The following is an 18,182-nucleotide window of genomic DNA, read 5'->3' as shown; positions in this document are numbered from 1 at the left end:
AAATGCCAAATTGTGCTGTTTTGTGCAGTTAAAATGAATGTGTGTGCTGCTTTTATTTTTTTAATATTTTTTTATTTTAAAATGTAGAAATATTAAAAAAAATTGTGGAAATTAGAGCCCAGTGTTTTTCTTGTTGCAATTGTTTACATTTTTTAATTGAAAAACTTGAAAAACAAGAAAATTGTGACCATATTTTTAAATGCCAAATTGTGCTGTTTTGTGCAGTTTAAAATGAATGTTTGTGCTTCTTTCATTTTTTTTTCATTTTAAAATGTAGAAATATTAAAAATTTGTGGAAACTAGAGCCCAGTGTTTTTCTTGTTGCAATTGTTTACATTTTTTAATTGAAAAACATGAAAATTGTGAACATATTTTTAAATGCCAAATTGTGCTGTTTTGTGCAGTTAAAATGAATGTTTGTGCTTCTTTCATTTTTTTTTCATTTTAAAATGTAGAAATATTAAAAATTTGTGGAAATTAGAGCCCAGTGTTTGTCTTGTTGCAATTATTTACAAATTTTTAATTGAAAAACTTGAAAAACAAGAAAATTGTGAACATATTTTTAAATGCCAAATTGGAAGTACCAACATGTTGGCTGACATCCCATTCCAAAAGTTAGCCAGCCAATTTGTTACCAGTAAATAAATGTGCAAACCGGAGTACCCCAGTGGAGATTCGAACCCAGATCTTCCCGATCTCCTGACTGTGTGGCCTAGAGGCTAACCACTCGCTTTATAGACCATCTTTCATGAAATATGCATCTGAAAAGTGCATGTTAACATTCAAATAAACCTACTCTTTGCATGCACCCAAAGCAGGCAAACCCGCGCTTGGTTGGTTGGTGTAGTGAAGAGGAAAGAGCCCAGCTATGGAGAAGTCCCCCTGCAGATGTAGCCCTTCTCCATGGGAGATGTAGTCCAGTTCTCCGTCAGCCACCTGCAGCACCAGGCAGCATAAGAACACGTACAGAGTTGTCATGTCACACCAGAATGACGTGGAAGCTCCACTCCACTCGTGAAATGTTTGAGAAATTTGGTTTTTAAATGATGCAAGTGACGTAGATTCAAATGTCTCGTTTGTTTACGTAACTGGTGCTTGTTTTCCATGTAGAACAAATCACGTCTTGTAACAACGCACTGAATAAGTCATTTATTTTTTATGACAAGCAGCTTTAATTGATTTATGGGTCTACTTGGAGTGAACTTTACTCTTAATCTTTTTGAAATTGTTAATCGTTTTGAAATAATGACAATTGTTTTTGCATTGTGGTTGATATTTGAAGCGTGCTTTTCGAATATGACTCTTGTTTTGATAAACAATTTGACTTCCACTTGTCATCCAAGCCACAATTGTTTTGTTTTAGCTGGAATATTGTCCATTGTGTTAGAACCGCAGCATCAAGCATGCAAATGGGAATGCAAAATGGACATAGACATAGGTCCATATATGATAGATAGTGCCTGCACTTTTTTTTTTAGTGAAGATTCCAGGTCTAAAAATCCGTTGAAATACATTGTTAGAGTTTTTCAATTAAAAAATGTAAACACAAATTTTCACAAATGTTTAATATTTCTAAATTTTAAAATGAAAAAAATGAACAAGCACAAACATTCATGTTAACTGCACAAAACAGCACAACTGTAACACAAAAAATGACACTACTTTGGTTCAATTCAGAGCATGTTGGTGGGCTGGCTGACCTTTGGTTGACCTATTCTTAATGAATGAACACTTAATACTTAATGAATGAATACTTAATGCTTGATTCTGTTGGCTTTGCACTATGATGGGCCACGAAGTTTGGTTTGAATGCAGACTTCTTCTCAATGCAGCACGATGACGTCATGCAACCTACAAATGCGCACTTTTAGGACACAGACCCCGAAATTCAAACACAGCGGTTGTTGGTCCTCCTTGATGACGTCACTACAACGCGCCGCACATGGCGGGGTGAAAGGGCGAGCTGCCATTTTTTTTCTGGAGAATTCTTCCTGATTAGTTAGGCAAGCGAAGACAAGTTCTGAGTCCTTCTACCACCACGTTAACTGTTTTATTAACACATCCAGCTTACCGAACAGGTATTCTACTCAGATGTTATCGAAGGTCAGACATTTAAACTCTGGCTAAAGCTCGGGCTAGTTTATAGTATGCGGATAGCTACTTAGGCTGCCGCTAGCTTACGTTAGCTGTGGCTGTAAACAAACACTTTAGCTACTGAACAAACAGTAACCCGCAAGCCAACTAAAAACGCTGCATTTTTATTTATTCATATGATTCCCTAATTTTAGCGGCTGATCTAACGCTACCTTGCTTGGGGCGGCAGGAGCACGCTTTTTTAATCCTGCATGTACTTGAGTCAAGTGAAAAGTTCACTCTTGATGATAGTGAGAGTTTTCCCCAACTAGCTCGGAGCTCAGTCGGTTTTGAGACCCGGGTCGTGTTGAGTCTGCTCCCAAGGACACAGCATCGCACCGACATGTCGTCGTTCTCTGAGGCGGCGCTGGAGAAGAAGCTGTCGGAGCTGAGCAGCTCGCAGCAGAGCGTCCAGACTCTGTCTCTGTGGATCATCCACCACCGCAAACACTCGGGCCTCATCGTCAAAGTATGGCATAGAGAGCTGAAGAAAGGTAAGCTAAGCAAATATCTAATCGTTGTCAAAATATTCTTTTAGGCTTTCCGTTTTGTCCGGTGATATAACTGAACTATACTTTTCCTCGTGTTTTTCTTTTTGCGAATGCTACGTTGAATGCGACAGAGTGATAAGCAACATGATGGTGTTGTCAATTTTCAAGTGTATAATCATCTTAAGCAAAATATTTATCATCCTGCAGCTAAAACCAGCAGGAAGCTGACGTTCCTCTACCTGGCCAATGATGTCATCCAAAATAGCAAGAAGAAAGGACCTGAATTCACGAAAGACTTTGAAACTGTTCTTGTGGATGCCTGCTCTCACGTCGCCAGGTATTTACAGCATGATAGTCCTTGTTGGTGTTGGCATTTACAGTTGGGTTTTTAGGATTTTGCCTTAGGTTATGTCCAAATAATAAAGGTAGATGGATTGTTCGCAAATCACAAACAAAAATACAGTAAACTAAAATAATTGACAGTTTTTGTTGTTGTTCTTTCTTTTTGCTCATCTCACTCACTTCCACTATTCTTGCAGTGAAGTAGACGAGAGCTGTAAAAAGCACATGGAGAGACTCCTGAACATCTGGAAGGAGCGCAGCCTATACAGAAGCGACTTCATTCAGCAGTTGAAACTGGCCATAGAAGACTCCAACAGCCCCCGACCAACAGGTCTAAAATGATCCATTTAACACTTACATTATTCATTCATTTTCTACCGCTTTTTCCTCACGAGGGTCGCGGGGGTGCTGGAGCCTATCCCAGCTGTCTTTGGGCGAGAGGCGGGGTACACGCTGGACTGGTTGCGAGCCAATCACAGGGCACATATAGACAAACAACCATTCACACTCACATTCATACCTATGGACAATTTGGAGTCGCCAATTAACCTAGCATGTTTTTAGAATGTGGGAGGAAACCGGAGAAAACCCACGCATGCACAGGGAGAACATGCAAACTCCACACAGCGATGGCCGAGGGTGGAATTGAACCCTGGTCTCCTAGCTGTGAGGTCTGCGCGCTAACCACTAGACCGCCGTGCCGCCACTTACTTTATTTATTTTTATTTTTATTTTTATTTTTATTTTTATTTTTATTTTTATTTTTATTTTTATTTTTATTTTTATTTTTATTTTTATTTTTATTTTTATTTTTATTTTTTTTATTTTGTATAAATCATTATATTATTATTATCATTATTATAATAGCTTGGCTGGACAGAGACTTGCAGCCAGTGATTTATAAAGGAAAATCTTAAATTATCAAGGGTGCCCAAACATTTTCATACCAATGTATATAAAAAAAAGAGAATAAAAATACTGCATGCACAAATGGAGGCAAATTATGTCAACAGACCAAATCCTTCATTCTGCTCATGTCACAAGTAAATATGAAGCAATGGCCTAAAGTGCCATGGTAATGACTATTATGTCGCCTGGTGTCTTCATGCTTGATTCAGTAGAGGAGAAGAAACCAGTGAAGCGAAGCTACCAGAAGATCCAGCAGCAGCAGCAGCAGGAGGAAGATGATGACGATGACTACAGAAGCCATGGCTCTCCTCACATCACGGACACCTCTGCACCTCAACTGGTGAGATGGCCAGATAATGCTTACACAAGAAGATTAAATTGTTGTGTTAGTCTTCCCGTATCCAGCAATCTAATGTGATTTGTTATGTTTACCCTCCTCACCTTTCTCTCTCCTGTGTTGTTCACCTTCATTGTGCTTTCCCTTACCTGTTCACTCTCGGTCTCTTAAACTGCATGGCACCTACTATCTGTGCTTCAATGCGCGGTCATGCACATAAAACACACGCACACACAAAGACAGAGGAGCTGGTGAAAGCACTTCAGGACTTGGAGAATGCTGCATCAGGTGATGCGGCTGTTCGGCAGAAAATTGCCTCGTTGCCACAGGAAGTCCAAGACGTCTCGTTGCTGGAGAAAATCACTGGTAAGTTCATCATCTTATTTCTTCAACCATTATAAAGTGAATGGAGATAAACACCATTTTACAATGTGCCATTGTGAGCATAAACCAAAAGCAAATTCTTATAAAAACGTAAAGCACCGACAATAAAGGCACTCTGACTTCTCATATTGTCTCTTCCGTGCAGACAAGGAGGCTGCCGACAAGCTGTCCAAGACGGTAGATGAAGCGTGTCTCCTGTTGGCCGAGTACAATGGCCGACTGGCTGCAGAGCTGGAAGACCGCAGGCAGTTGGCCCGCATGCTGACCGACTACATCGGCAGCCAAAAGGAGGCGCTGGTTGAGAGAGAGAAGAAACTAGAGGCAAGGCTAACCTAAGCACCTTATGACTTTAAAACATCCAAACTGAGTGAATGATTTCATTTTGCTTGTTGCATCATAATTCATAAAAATCTAAAATGTGTATGTCCTGTGCAGGAATACAAGCAGAAGCTAGCCAGAGTGACCCACGTGAGGAAGGAGCTCAAGTCCCACATCCAGAGTCTGCCTGACTTGTCCCTCCTGCCCAATGTGACTGGCGGTCTGGCGCCGTTGCCCTCAGCCGGTGACCTCTTCTCCACCGACTGAATGGTTGAGCTCCAACTAGCTACCCCGCCACATCCTCACGCACACACGCACACACACGCCCTCAGCCTAAATATTGCAGGTTGTGTCCTGATGAGGTCACATGTGCCAGCAGCACCCCTGCAGGACAATAGAGGGGTGGGAATGTGTGGGGTTCATGGTGGGGATAACAGCATTAGGTTTGGTGACATTGCAGCACTCTCCAAAGGAGAACAGAGACTATGTCAGCCTGGTTTTTCTTGCTTAGAGTCCACACTTTTGCTTTTTGTTTTTAGTGGCTGTTTTTTTAAAATGCTCATCATGAATGGTTAAGGAGGCGTCGTGGCTTTCAGTGTGCTGTTTACATTAGCTGGATTCACTATGCGCAATTTGGCTTCACTGTGATGAATATGTCCCATTCAGGAGTTGAGCATCTTGGGTTTTTTTTTTAATAATAATTCAGGTAGTAGCTAGCAAGACTTGGTGTATTAAAGCAAACAGACCATAGTATTTTTGTAAAACTTCAACACACTTAATTTTCCATATGCTTTCATTTGGAAATTGAATCTTGATTAAAATTTTAAAAAGATAAATTATCATTACAGTGGAAACTCAGTTTTGGTTATGAATTTGTTCCAAAAGGTTAGATGAAAAATGTAACCTGCAGCAATGTTTTTCATCAGACATTATATAAACCCCAAGTACTTCAGTCCAGATACTCAGAAATATCAACAAAAACACATTTTATATAGAATAACTATAGTTTCGGATGGAAGAGCCATACGGACACTCTGGACATTCTGGGTCGTTACAGACTTTAAAGAGTGGACGGTCTGAGCTTTATACTTTAATACTTATTTTTTTGCAAAAAACCAGGGCATACGAAAACTGAGGTTCCGCTGTATTTGCAAAAGTTGCAAAGAATTTCATAGGCCATTAGTTAGGAACAGAAACTTTCATGTTAAGGCACCAACCTCCTTAGTTTTAGTGTGTGTTTAGTAATTAACCAATAATTGCATAAAATGGCTGTGTGAAATAAACTTGAATTGTGAGTCATAATTTATTTTCTGCACGGTGAATTGTTGCCAGGAGCAAGAACCCAATATAACAATAATAGCATAATAACTACTCTTGTCCAACTCACTAGGGTGATGCAAATGCCTTCTTTTGGTTCATTTTCTAAGCTAGCATTTGTTTAACTATATTAATGTCCGGTTGTCTGCAAACAGAGATGTCAGATGTCAAAAGCTGATTTTATTTATTTTTGACATATTTAGGACATACAGTAGCAATGATGTCTACTGTCTGGAACCAGAAACATGCAGCGTTCACAATGTTTGCTAAACCAAAGGATATTTGTTTTTTGTTAATGCAGTCACTCCATACAATCCATGCAAATGTCCAAACAGCCACTGGAAGCTAGAAAGGATTTCATCAATCGTCTGACCTGCGTGTGTGTCACAGTAGTTTATTAGTTTACATCTGTTCTTGCCCGCTTGCTGTGTGCATTATGCATTTATCTCTGCATAACCACAATTGTACAACCTAGGCTACCATTTTGGTAGTTTTATTTCTGTATTGAAAGCGATTCAATGGATGCCAATAAACTGGAACCATTTGAACAGATACTTGTTTTTATTAAAGGATACATGTAGAGTATAGGCATATACAGTACTTTTTATGTTGCTGTTTTTGTAGTGCTGCCTTATCACATTTAAAATTCACCTTTTTAATGAGGTTAAACTGCAAAGGACAATTTTGTTCAATGTAATTTAGTCAACAGAAAGTGAACATTGAAGGAAAACATCACTGTACAAGAAAACACCCCTGTTTACGGAGCCCCTGGGTGGACATGGGAAAATAATTTTAATGAGAAAAAGAAAATTGGTTGAATTATATTTCGTCATTTCAATGTCAAATTCTAAATTGAAAGGTTTAACATCATTTGACGTCATCAAGTAATTTCAAGTAAAGTCATCCATACCCCCAAGCCGGTAGGTGGCGCTTTAACGTAATAACGTCACACTTGTGCACTTTTTCAACTTCCGATTTGCCAGAGGACCGCCGATCATATTTCAGGTTTGACATACACATCTTGCTCTTACACAAAAGTCACTGTTATCGGGCGCTACTCTGTTAAATTGATTTAAAAAAAGATCCCTGAAAGTAGTCATATAATTGCGGTACTAGATACGCAACAATTATTATCGTAACATAAAGCTATCGTACTGTAGTTTGGGGTAAATGTCGCTTGAGTTTAAGTAGCTAACGCTAGCCATGATGTGTTAGCCATAAACAGAAAACAGTAATTTGGTTGCTTGTTGTTTATACTTGCTTCCTGGCATTAGTATTCCTTCCAAACCGTTTTCGTGGTTACCGCTAGTTGAATTACCCGGGTTTCACACGATACTTTACTAAATACTGTATAGATACCCACGATGAGAAATAGTGCTTGCAATTTCCGTGGCATTTTGACAGTGATGTTTTTTTTGCCATTTTTGTGACGAGAGGTCATAATTTTTTGTGTGTTGTAGGTGGTGGAGAGTGGATGCTGATGGGGGACGAAAAAGAGACCTGGAAAGTTAAAACTCTTGATGAAATACTCCTGGAGAAAAAGCGCAGAAAAGAATTAGAAGAACGAACCGATACCAAGTGCCAAAAAAATGTAAATTATTGTTTATTTTCTGGAATACTCATCCATCCATTTTACATCCAAAGTTGAGCTGGACTCTATCCCAGCTGACTGTGTGTGACAGGTGGGGAACACCCTGGACTGGTCACCAGTCAACCACAAGGCACATATATAGACAAACTCAAATCAACACTTATAGCCTTCTGTTTGCATTGCTTTAATATTTTTTTTGAAATTGTTGATTATAATAGTTCTTATTCCATCAGTTTTTCCAGATCAGTGTTCCACAGGCGGATGCTCGGGAAGCCAAGCGAGAGACCCCGGAGGAAGGAGAACTACGAGATCAGAAGATGGAAATAACAATTCGTAATTCCCCCTACACTAGGGAAGACTCAACAGAGGACAGGTACTTGCCCTAAACTGTTTTCCACTGTTTATTTAATATGTTTGCAGTATATTTTCATGCGGCCATAGCTTCAAATCACTTTAGTCTGTGCGTCATGTCCCTCAAAGTGACGGCACCCTCACTGGTAACTTTTTCAGAAGAATCACCCATACCTGCCAATGGCCCAATAAGGGCCCAGCCTGTTTCTGTTGTTGTAGTAATACACAGGTAATGTCTCACAATGTTTTATTTTCACAGAGGAGAAGAAGATGATTCTCTTGCAATTAAGCCTCCACAGCAAATAGCAAGGAAAGAGAAATCTCACCACAGAAAAGAGGAGAAGAGAAAAGACAAAAGACGCCGTCGTAGTCACTCTGCTGAGGGAGGTATGGGACATCAGAAAAAGAACATTTGTTGATGGCTACTATATACACAGCTGCATCCACTTAAGGTGTATTTCTGTGTTTTCTTCTACAGCAGGGAAACATGCACGGGTCAAAGATAAAGAGACTAAAGAGAGGGAGCGGGATCGCCGGAAGCGTCAGTGGGAAGAGGACAAAGCCCGGCAAGACTGGGAGCGACAGAAACGAAGGGAGCAAGCCAGAGCTCATTCACGAAGAGAGAGGTGAACACCGTTTAGAAAAGCACCATGTTAAAGTTGTTTTTTGAGATCTGAAGTTTGTTTTGATGACACACAAGCTAGAAAATAGTGCCAGAGTGGGTCCAGTGCAAGATGAATTAAGGCCACTGGAATGATGCAGATATGAGTTGATGCAGACTGTTGTGTAGTTGTAATGTTTCTCAGCTTTTGTGAACCTCTGTCTTAACTTTGATGCATGTTTGTTATACTTTGTAGTCATGACCTATGAAACAAAATAATACTCCAATGACAAAAATGGGCTTCTGGTTGTCCGGACAGACCCAGACTGGATTCTCCTGGGTTTTTTTTGGACCACAGGGACCGGCTTGAACAACAAGAGCGACAGCGCGAGCGTGACCGGAAACTGCGTGAGCAGCAGAAAGAGCAACGGGAGCTGAAGGATCGAGAGAGGCGAGCCGAGGAGCGACGCAAAGAACGGGAAGCCCGGCGAGATGGTCAGTAGTCAGATGGACAAAGGGTCAGTTTGGCAAAACCCAAGTATTACCCAAAAAGGTTGACACCTGGGTTTAACTAAGCAGAGTGGTAGGAGCCTCCCACTAGAAACAACTTACTTAACCATAACTGATGCAGTGAGTAGCTTCTCATTTCTTGAATAAAAGGCATATCTGTGGTTGTGGAAAAGTTGTTATCCTATTTCAGAAGGGTCAAATTGTTGGCAGGCGTCAAGCATGTAAAAACATCTAAGGAGATTAAGGTTAAGATCTGTCCAACATTATTAAAATACTAGGAAGACGTGGGGAAACTGCATAGTTGTCTGAGTTGCCCGTCGTCGGTACACATTCTTGGTGAAAAATGAATGCAACTCTGGACAGAAGTAAATGTTGTGACATTGCAGATGTTTGTGGAAACGATGCCACAGCCAATGCACACTGTAGTCAAAGCTAAAGGCACGCCAACAAAATATTAGTATTTATCATTTCAAATGCAATTGGAATTAATAATAGTCTGTCTGGTCCACAGTGCCATCGCACCAACGAATGTTACCCGACGAGTATGGTGAGAAGTCGAAACAAAGTCACCGCAGCCGCAGCCCCGCTCGTGTTCCCCGAGAGAGACCAGAACAGGGGGAACTACGGAAAAATAGTGAGCCTATGACACAGTTGACATCTCCTTCTGTCATCAGCTTTTTTCTTATATACTGTCCTAGACATGCCTTGAATGGATGTTGTGCCCTGCAGCATTAAAGGAGGAGAAACCAGAGCTTGAAGACTTGCTCGCAGACCTTCAAGACATTAGTGATGGCGAAAGGAAACCCAGCTCTGCTGAGTCTTCCCCAGGTAAGTCATGACCATTGCAAGAACGCGACAAGAAATTACCAAATGATCTCTTCATTATCTCCATATTATCTTCATCTCCATATCATCTAGCATCAGGATTTGCCTCTGAGGAGGAGGGGGAAGAGTCCAGCAGCCAAAGTGATGAGGGTGAGGAAGGGGAAGAAGGAGAGGAAGGGTCTGTCTCGGCGTCTGGTTCAGGGAGATCTGAACAGAGTGCAGGTAGTAAACATTTCTAATTCCCTGTTATGCTGCTGAAGAGTGCAGCCAGGTTGTTCATTTTTAACACCGCCTCTTCTTTCCTTGCAGAGGATGTGAGTGAGGAGGATCAGTCAGAAGAGGAGTATGAAGAGGAGCAGAATGGGAATCATATACCCGCAGGTACCATTTAGGCTGCATTTGCATCAAAATAATGCCTACTAGAAACAAATCAGACCTGACAAATCGATCTTGATGTGTTATATGCGTTATTTTCTCTGCCGTCGTATCACTTGGCACTTCCACTGCCGTTTGGTTCTGTTTGTATGCAAATGTACTTGGAATTTACCAACTCATGCATAGCAATAGACTGTAATCAATTTCAGAGTCATTCTTCCACCGCAGACACTTTTGCTCCCCACAGTTGGGAACACACTGCTGAGATTGTGCACACTATAGTTAAAGAGCATTTAACAGCCAAACCACTCGTTTGAGCTGTAATTCTTTATACATGGTTACTTAGTGGCATGATTCAGGTCCAGAATCTGGGCAAACCGCTGATCATCAACCTTCATCCGACAGTACCAGAGTCCCGTTTCGACCACGATACGGAGGAAAGTGGTGAGGAGATGGAAGAGGAGGAGGAGGAGGAGGAGGAAGAAGACGATGATGAAGACGACGATAAAGACGCAGGGGATGGTGACCCCACGCCTCAGTCTCAGACGCATTCGCGTACACCCACTCCTGAAGGGAACTACATTCCCGACTCACCTCCTATTTCACCTGTGGAGCTGAAGAAGGAGCTGCCCAAATACCTGCCTGCGTTACAGGTGCATGTCAACGCATCACAATTGTTTATACGTATTGGCCTAATGGTAGCTAAGGGGGTCACAATACGCTCAGCTCCCATGACCAGACAACAGACGATATCATATTTTAACATTAAATGAAACATATAACAACAGATTTATTTATTTATTTAACTGGAACAATGTGAGTACATTTTGAAATGTTATACTGTTATAACTTTGTATGTGTGACCTAAGCATGATGTCTTTAACGGGTGAACTTTTTACTGTTGTCTTTTTTTAAAGGGCTGCCGCAGTGTGGAGGAATTCCAGTGTCTGAACCGAATAGAGGAAGGAACATATGGCGTGGTCTACAGGGCCAAGGACAAAAAGACTGGTAGGAAACGAAACATGTGATGTGGGCCCATGTGGTGTGGACTGCTGAAACAAAACATATGCTGTCATGTTTGCAGATGAAATTGTGGCCTTGAAAAGGCTAAAGATGGAGAAGGAGAAGGAGGGCTTCCCCATCACATCATTGAGAGAAATCAACACTATATTGAAAGCTCAACACCCAAACATCGTCACAGTGAGGGTAGATAGACTTTGCATTCTTTTATGGTTTAGCTTTGTCTATGCACTATTATTTCTTTATGTGCTAAACATACAGTTTCTATTCTAGGAAATAGTTGTTGGAAGCAACATGGACAAGATCTACATTGTCATGAACTATGTTGAGCATGACCTCAAGAGTCTGATGGAAACCATGAAGCAGCCTTTCCTGCCAGGTATTGTAGCATACCTCAGTGATTATTCTGTGAGGCTTTTTCCACTGACCTATAAATGTTTTTCTCGTGGTAAACAATGCCGAAGTTTCAGATAATGAGGTTTGCACATTTGGAAGTGAGCCCTGAAAAAAGTATCAGAAGGCGTGGGAAAACTGCCCCTTTGTGATGTCACAGAGGAGCGGACTTCCTTATATGGAGGTGGCTCTAAGGCAGATAAACTCTCTGCCCTCCACCAAGCTCTGCTCCTCTATTTATGTTGCTAGCAATGGCTCGTAAGGGAATGCCACATTTGTTTCCAATTCCTAAAGACGCCATCATCAGGCACAAGTGGTTGGAGTTCCTGATTCCCTACCAGCAAAACAAATGCATTTTAATCTCTAAACGGCATTTCACACTGGACTGTTTTGTGAACATTTGTAGCATTATAGAGTGTGCATACAGGGAGCAGGGTTGCTAATAGCCGTTTTCCACCACAATTAGTGGCTCTCCCCAAGTTTAAAAAAAAACAAACTAGTAGTCCCGCAAAATACATTACGTTACCAATGCTGTAGAAAACCTAAAGCTAGACTCTGGAAGAACTACAAAGCTTTCTGGGCTGGTTATTGTGTGTAGCTGCTCTATAGTAGTCCAGGGCAAAAATGAGCATAATAGGTCCCCTTTAAGTCTGCTTTATTCAACCTTGCTCACCAGGTGAAGTCAAGACGCTGATGATTCAGCTGCTTCGAGGCGTGCGTCATCTCCATGATAACTGGATTCTGCACCGTGATCTAAAGACGTCCAACCTCCTGCTTAGTCACAAGGGCATCCTGAAGGTGACTTAGCATTGATCAACTCTGAAGGATACTGTTAAATTGAACATGTCCAATATATGCACTCTTATTGGTATTTATAGATTGGTGATTTTGGTCTAGCCCGTGAGTATGGATCCCCCCTGAAGCCATACACTCCTGTAGTGGTCACCTTGTGGTACAGATCACCAGAGCTGCTGCTCGGAGCCAAGGTAAAAACACATATTCATGTGTGCTCTGCAATAGCTCGAACTCCAAATATTAACATAAAAGGGTTATGTCATCATTGCTGATTGTTTTACCCCCAAAATATCTTTCCAAATATATGCCAACATCTGCAAATCACTTTGCGTATGGAAGCCCAATTTTGACTTTTACACAAGATGATTTACATGTGGAAAATGTCCAGTGGCCGTCATAGCACATCCACTTTCACAGGCGAGACAGACCAAAGCAGAAACGTGCCAGGCAGACTGTCTGCGTTATGTTTTTATGGACTGCCACTGTGTCTTTTTTTCTCCTTCCTGCAGGAGTACTCCACAGCTGTCGACATGTGGTCTGTGGGCTGCATATTTGGCGAGCTCCTCACCCAGAAACCTCTCTTTCCTGGAAAATCTGAAATTGACCAAATTAATAAAATATTCAAGGTAAATGCTGTGATTTATCACCACCATTAAGGTGTTTGGAGTCAGTAAATCGTGCGGATACTGTCTGTCAGAGTGGGTCAGCTCACAGTGCAGCTCTGTTAGTGCACCACTGGGTGGGGCTGTTGGATTTAAGTCACCCAGGGGCTGAAACCAAGAAGCCCACCTGGGTAGTCTGAATTGGTTTGGACTCATTCAAGCCTCTCAGGGTATCCTCCAGTTGTTACCTGTGATGAATGAAGCTTGATGGATACTTGAGGCAAAGTGGAAATACATTGTATCTGTCTGTATTGGCTATGCACTAATAGGACCCTATGTTGTTCGTCTTTAGGATCTGGGGTCACCCAGTGAGAAAATTTGGCCGGGCTACAACGAGCTGCCTGCTGTGAAGAAGATGTCTTTCACAGAGTATCCCTACAATAACCTGCGAAAGCGCTTTGGTGCTCTGCTGTCAGACCAGGGATTTGACTTAATGAACAAGTGAGTTCCTTTAAAACTTGTTCCTTCCTCATATTTAAGGTAGCACTTGGCCCTAAACCCTCACTCCGTTGCAGTCCGTCTGACGGTGAACGTCTGGTCAAACCGCCATCACGGTGAAGCTGTGATGAATACATCATATGAACATTGTGCCAATTCCATAGTACGACATAAGCAATTTTCGTGTGGTAGTTTTATGAAATGGCGTATGTGTAACCTTCGGTGGCAGTGGTTTAGTCATTACTGACTGAATACTCAAATCAGATGTGAGCGAAAGTCAAATATCAAACAGATACATCAGTTACAATCAGCAGGATTTGACAGTGGAAATATGCTCACTCACATCAGTGTGTTCTTACTCTGCTCTTTCCTTCCGTGGCTCCAGAGCGCTTTATTCACTCCATGATTTTCTGGCCAGCTCACTTAAAACATGACAACAGAGCGCACTGGTGATTCATCAACGTGCTTCGGCTCTGTCCTCATGTTCTGTTTCACAGATACTCACCATGGTAATGACCAATACTACAAAACCTAAATTTGACTGGGACACAAGAACAAGATAACACCCAAACTTTATATTTCCCGGGATTGTTGAGAAGCTGCAAGGATAAGAAATATTCCTAGATATTTACCTTCTCCTACCGAGTCTTTGCATGCACATGTAAAAGACCAACCTGCACAGCCAAGTTAGCTGAAGAGGAATGCTAACAACAACCGTGCTGTCTGAGGGATCACAGTTCACTGGGAGTTTTTGGCACCTTTCCAGTCATGAGCAGACAGCCGGGGGAATCAAAACATGTGGGGCGGGTGCATGAAACGACTGCTAAATATTGAGAGGTATATTTTGTCAGACTGGTCTCTTTGAAGTATCACACACGGGTGCCTAAAAACCTTTCATATCCAACTTTGACTTACAGTTGAGTTCAATCACAAGCTAACATTCAACTGTTAGACTGAAATATTACCACCTTTGTGTAAAGAACTCCTGGAGCATTTACACCAATATTTACTGTGCTTTGTGTGCATGGCGCCATGACAAGGCCCACAGTTTGAATCACTTTTTAAAGACCTTAATTTTCAAGTTATTGTTTATTCTGAATGTTCCCACTTATATGGGAATAGTTCCAGTCAAGCGAAGCTTTAATTTCCACAATTAATGCACACCCGCATTTTGATTCTCTTATTTGTTAAAAAAAATATTTGCTTTACTTTAGGCAATGTTCTGTTTTCCAACTTTTATTGAGCCGATGCACATACACTACTCCCAAAATGTTGGGGATATTTGGTTTTCGATTGAAATTTCATGATGAGGATGAAGTGAATGGAATTTGACGCTCTCCAGCCTTTTGAATGTACATGTGTTTCAATACTTTTTGCATGACTGCCTGCTGTTCCGTAACAAGGAGCTGGCAAAATACACAAGGGTGTGTGTGAACCATGAAGTGGCCAATGAATAGCCTGGTTCAATTAGAATTAGTATTTAAAGTCTTCTTTATCATTCTTTACACATTCTGACATCACGAGACTAAGCCGACTAAGGCGTCAAACAGGATGTTCTCGGTGGGACATGGCGCTGAGCTGAGAGTGTTGCATCGTGTCATCTGCAGGCAAAAAATCATCTGTTGATAGTTTTATCGTTCAGCTCCTTGTTAGAAAACGACATGTTCTGCCAAGAGTGTCCAACTAAGTTGGACATTCAAAAGTTTACACAAGGTCAAATTTAGTTCACTTGTAAAGTGTATTGTAGCTTCATGCTGAAATTTTTACCCGAACACTGGAAATCCCAACCTTTTTGTGAGTACAGTGTACTTTACATTCAAAAAATTTCACTGCATGTCACGTACAGACCTCTTGTATAAATGCCAACAGGTGGATACACGGGTTAATTGTGCACCTTCTGCCCTCTAGTGGAAAAGCATTGAATTGTTCTGCATGTCACGACATCACTGAGAGATGCCGTACATGATGTACACATGATGATCCAATACGCCACAACACAGTGGTTAGGGAATGACTAGTCAACATCAGTCCTTTGGCAAAGAGGTGTTAAAGCTAATTCTCATCTTTGAGCCAGTTGAAGCAACAATCAATTCCACACAATGACACTACTTAACAATGCAGTGATGCTGCCTGCATCTCCAAATCAACCATCCTGCTTTTTCCCCCAGATTCCTGACCTACTGTCCCGGTAAGAGGATTCTGTCCGATGAGGCACTCAAGCACGAGTACTTCCGTGAGACGCCGCTGCCCATTGAACCATCCATGTTCCCCACCTGGCCGGCCAAGAGCGAGCAACAGAGGGTAAAGAGAGGTACCAGTCCTCGACCGCCGGAGGGAGGCCTGGGCTACAGTCAACTGGTAAGGACATTAAGCCTTCCACTTTCTCCATGACATAAAGCCAGCAGGCTTTCCGAAGGCTCCCTGTGTTAAATAGATTAAAGGCCGACAAGCCTCTGCTTTGTGTCTGCCTTGTTCCCCCTTGTGTTTTCCATGATGCACACGCTGACGTTACTAATGTTTTAAGCAGTGGTATGACCCACAAGGAAGTTATATAGCAATATATTGTAATTGCGTGATTTGAGTAACAGTTTAAATATAATCTTGATGGTTTGCCGCTAATAATAAGAATGTAAAATGTCCTTGTTTTTGATTTACGTCAATATATATTTTTGACAATTTGTGCCACATTTCACCACATCATTAGTTGCGTGTCTGGTCACAGTGAAACCACTGAGATGTGACAATCGTTTCTGTGATGCTGGTCCATTTTGAATTGGATTTGGAAAATATCCACATAATGACGAAGGTCCAACTGATGATTTTAGTATTTGTACTTTTCATGACCTTACAAATTGACGTTTTTTTGTAGTCTCTTATGGTCCATCGCTTGCAACAAGAGTTCACTACGCAAAACAACACACAAATCCTGTGGTAATACTTTGTGCACTCGTGAGGACTTTAGTCAGGTTTTTTTGTGACTTTTTTGGTAGATTTTCATATTGAAGGACAGTCAGTGTTCTTTTACTCACTGTAAAAGATATACCTGTTGTCGATGTCCTATTTTTCATGCATGATTTCTATGGAGTCTTCTAACAGTGTCAAAAAATATTTTACATTTGACTGACACCTCACTAACACCAATAGCATTATATTTTCTTTGTCTGCTGTAGGACAATAGACAATTACGTCCTGTGTGCAAAAATGTACCAGCCAACATGCGTAGCTCAGGCCTGCAAGAAAAAAAACACATTATACAGGAGATTTATAATTCAGAAAACTAAAGAAGCACAAATAACGTGCAAAAGCCTTATGGTAAACCCCTGTAAACCCCTATGTTAAGCTAACATGGGGGTGCATCATAGTCGGGTCATGCTTCAATCTGTATTTTTTTTCCTCAGGGGGGTGATGATGACCTGAAGGACACAGGCTTTCATTTGACCACCAGCAATCAGGGCGCGTCTGCTGTCGGACCAGGATTCAGCCTCAAATTCTGAGTCTGAGTTCCAATGGAAGGAGCATGAAATGCCTGCTCCGCCTCTGGACTGAACTGTAAACAAGATCAATCTGTGATCAATTAGGATGATTAACAAGGACTGTCTAACAGCAAGACTGGTGGCACTGATGTGTTCCAATCCCAACTCTTACTACTACCCTTGCTACAATATCCAATGTGGCAAGAGTTAGCTTAGTGCTTTTGTTTTCTTTTATTTCCACTCTTTGTACTTCATGAGAAATGTTCCAGGTAAATAAATGGTGATGACAGATGGCAGCCTGAGCTACTGGGGCATGACAACATTAGCTTTTCGCCCACTGTTATGACTGTTCACTGATAAGATAAGGGCATATTTTTTGCTGGAAATAAAGTTTGAAACCGTTTGTTTTGTAATTCTGCACTTTGCCAGAGTAGCAAATTCTTTTTTAGCTGTCCAAAGGTGATGTCACTCTGCATTTCTCCATGCAGCTCTTGCTTCTCATTTGTAGTACTGAATTAATCAACTCTTTCATTTTCAGCCCATGAAAAACAAAGCGGTACGTTTAGGCTTAGTTCAAGATGTTATTGTGTGATTTGTCCCCATTAGCCTTCCTCTGCTGCTCCCTTGTTTAGAACGTTACCCCTGATGTGTTGAAGAAGAGCAGCTGGTGAAGCAGCTGATGGTCTCTGGCATTGTTGAGTCTTGTAAAGCAAGTGCAGCGTTTGAGGTCTTCCACATGTGCTGTCAGCTCCAAATACATCCAAAGGTCATAGACAATTTTTTTTTCTTATGAACGTGCTTGATGTCATTTGAATTTTACCATAGTGATGACTTTGTTTCTTGTATTGAATATACATTTTTGTTAGAACTGCTGAACAGCAATTATTGTACATGTACAGTATAACGGTTGGAGAATG

At 41.3% G+C, this 18,182-nt stretch overlaps 3 protein-coding genes across 7 annotated transcripts in view; 2 read left to right on the top strand and 1 right to left on the bottom strand.

Moving 5' to 3' along the window:
* The window catches only part of tas1r1 (taste receptor, type 1, member 1), an 8,075-nt gene extending 7,097 nt beyond the window's left edge, over positions 1–978 (bottom strand). The window contains exon 1 of the mRNA XM_058084135.2: positions 797–978. Within this exon, the coding sequence (XP_057940118.2) occupies positions 797–978 (182 nt within the window). The remainder of the gene's footprint in view (positions 1–796) is intronic.
* A 921-nt stretch (positions 979–1,899) lies between these two features.
* On the top strand, positions 1,900–6,765 carry rprd1b (regulation of nuclear pre-mRNA domain containing 1B). 3 transcript variants are annotated; one of them, XM_058084348.2, is made up of 8 exons: positions 1,900–2,078; positions 2,406–2,627; positions 2,832–2,961; positions 3,164–3,297; positions 4,085–4,215; positions 4,452–4,578; positions 4,742–4,917; positions 5,032–6,765. In XM_058084348.2, the coding sequence occupies exons 2-8, from the start codon at positions 2,477–2,479 to the stop codon at positions 5,179–5,181; spliced, it is 999 nt and encodes a 332-aa protein (XP_057940331.1). In that variant the 5' UTR covers positions 1,900–2,078; positions 2,406–2,476; the 3' UTR covers positions 5,182–6,765. The 3 variants fall into 3 exon arrangements, with proteins under 3 accessions (XP_057940331.1, XP_057940332.1, XP_057940330.1); XM_058084349.2 differs by having other exon boundaries at positions 1,900–2,627; positions 4,088–4,215; XM_058084347.2 differs by having other exon boundaries at positions 1,900–2,627.
* A 359-nt stretch (positions 6,766–7,124) lies between these two features.
* On the top strand, positions 7,125–17,668 carry cdk11b (cyclin dependent kinase 11B). 3 transcript variants are annotated; one of them, XM_058084822.2, is made up of 20 exons: positions 7,125–7,236; positions 7,692–7,822; positions 8,056–8,195; positions 8,433–8,560; positions 8,652–8,799; positions 9,133–9,269; positions 9,796–9,918; positions 10,014–10,112; positions 10,203–10,331; positions 10,419–10,490; positions 10,890–11,137; positions 11,402–11,492; positions 11,569–11,690; positions 11,778–11,883; positions 12,574–12,695; positions 12,776–12,883; positions 13,202–13,318; positions 13,647–13,795; positions 15,961–16,150; positions 17,191–17,668. In XM_058084822.2, exons 2-20 carry the CDS (start codon positions 7,706–7,708, stop codon positions 17,284–17,286), a joined length of 2,442 nt encoding a protein of 813 aa, XP_057940805.2. In that variant the 5' UTR covers positions 7,125–7,236; positions 7,692–7,705; the 3' UTR covers positions 17,287–17,668. The 3 variants fall into 3 exon arrangements, with proteins under 3 accessions (XP_057940805.2, XP_057940804.2, XP_078653748.1); XM_058084821.2 differs by having other exon boundaries at positions 9,094–9,269; XM_078797622.1 differs by lacking the exon at positions 7,125–7,236 and adding an exon at positions 7,244–7,340 and having other exon boundaries at positions 9,094–9,269.
* Positions 17,669–18,182: the final 514 nt, after the last annotated feature.

This window comes from Doryrhamphus excisus, linkage group LG17, assembly GCF_037039965.1.
Source record: "Doryrhamphus excisus strain RoL-2023G ecotype Guam linkage group LG17, RoL_Dexc_Guam_v1.1, whole genome shotgun sequence".
Classification (NCBI taxonomy): Eukaryota; Metazoa; Chordata; class Actinopteri; order Syngnathiformes; family Syngnathidae; genus Doryrhamphus; species Doryrhamphus excisus.
Note: the sequence above shows the minus strand (reverse complement) of the source record. Positions and strands in the feature narration are given on the sequence as shown.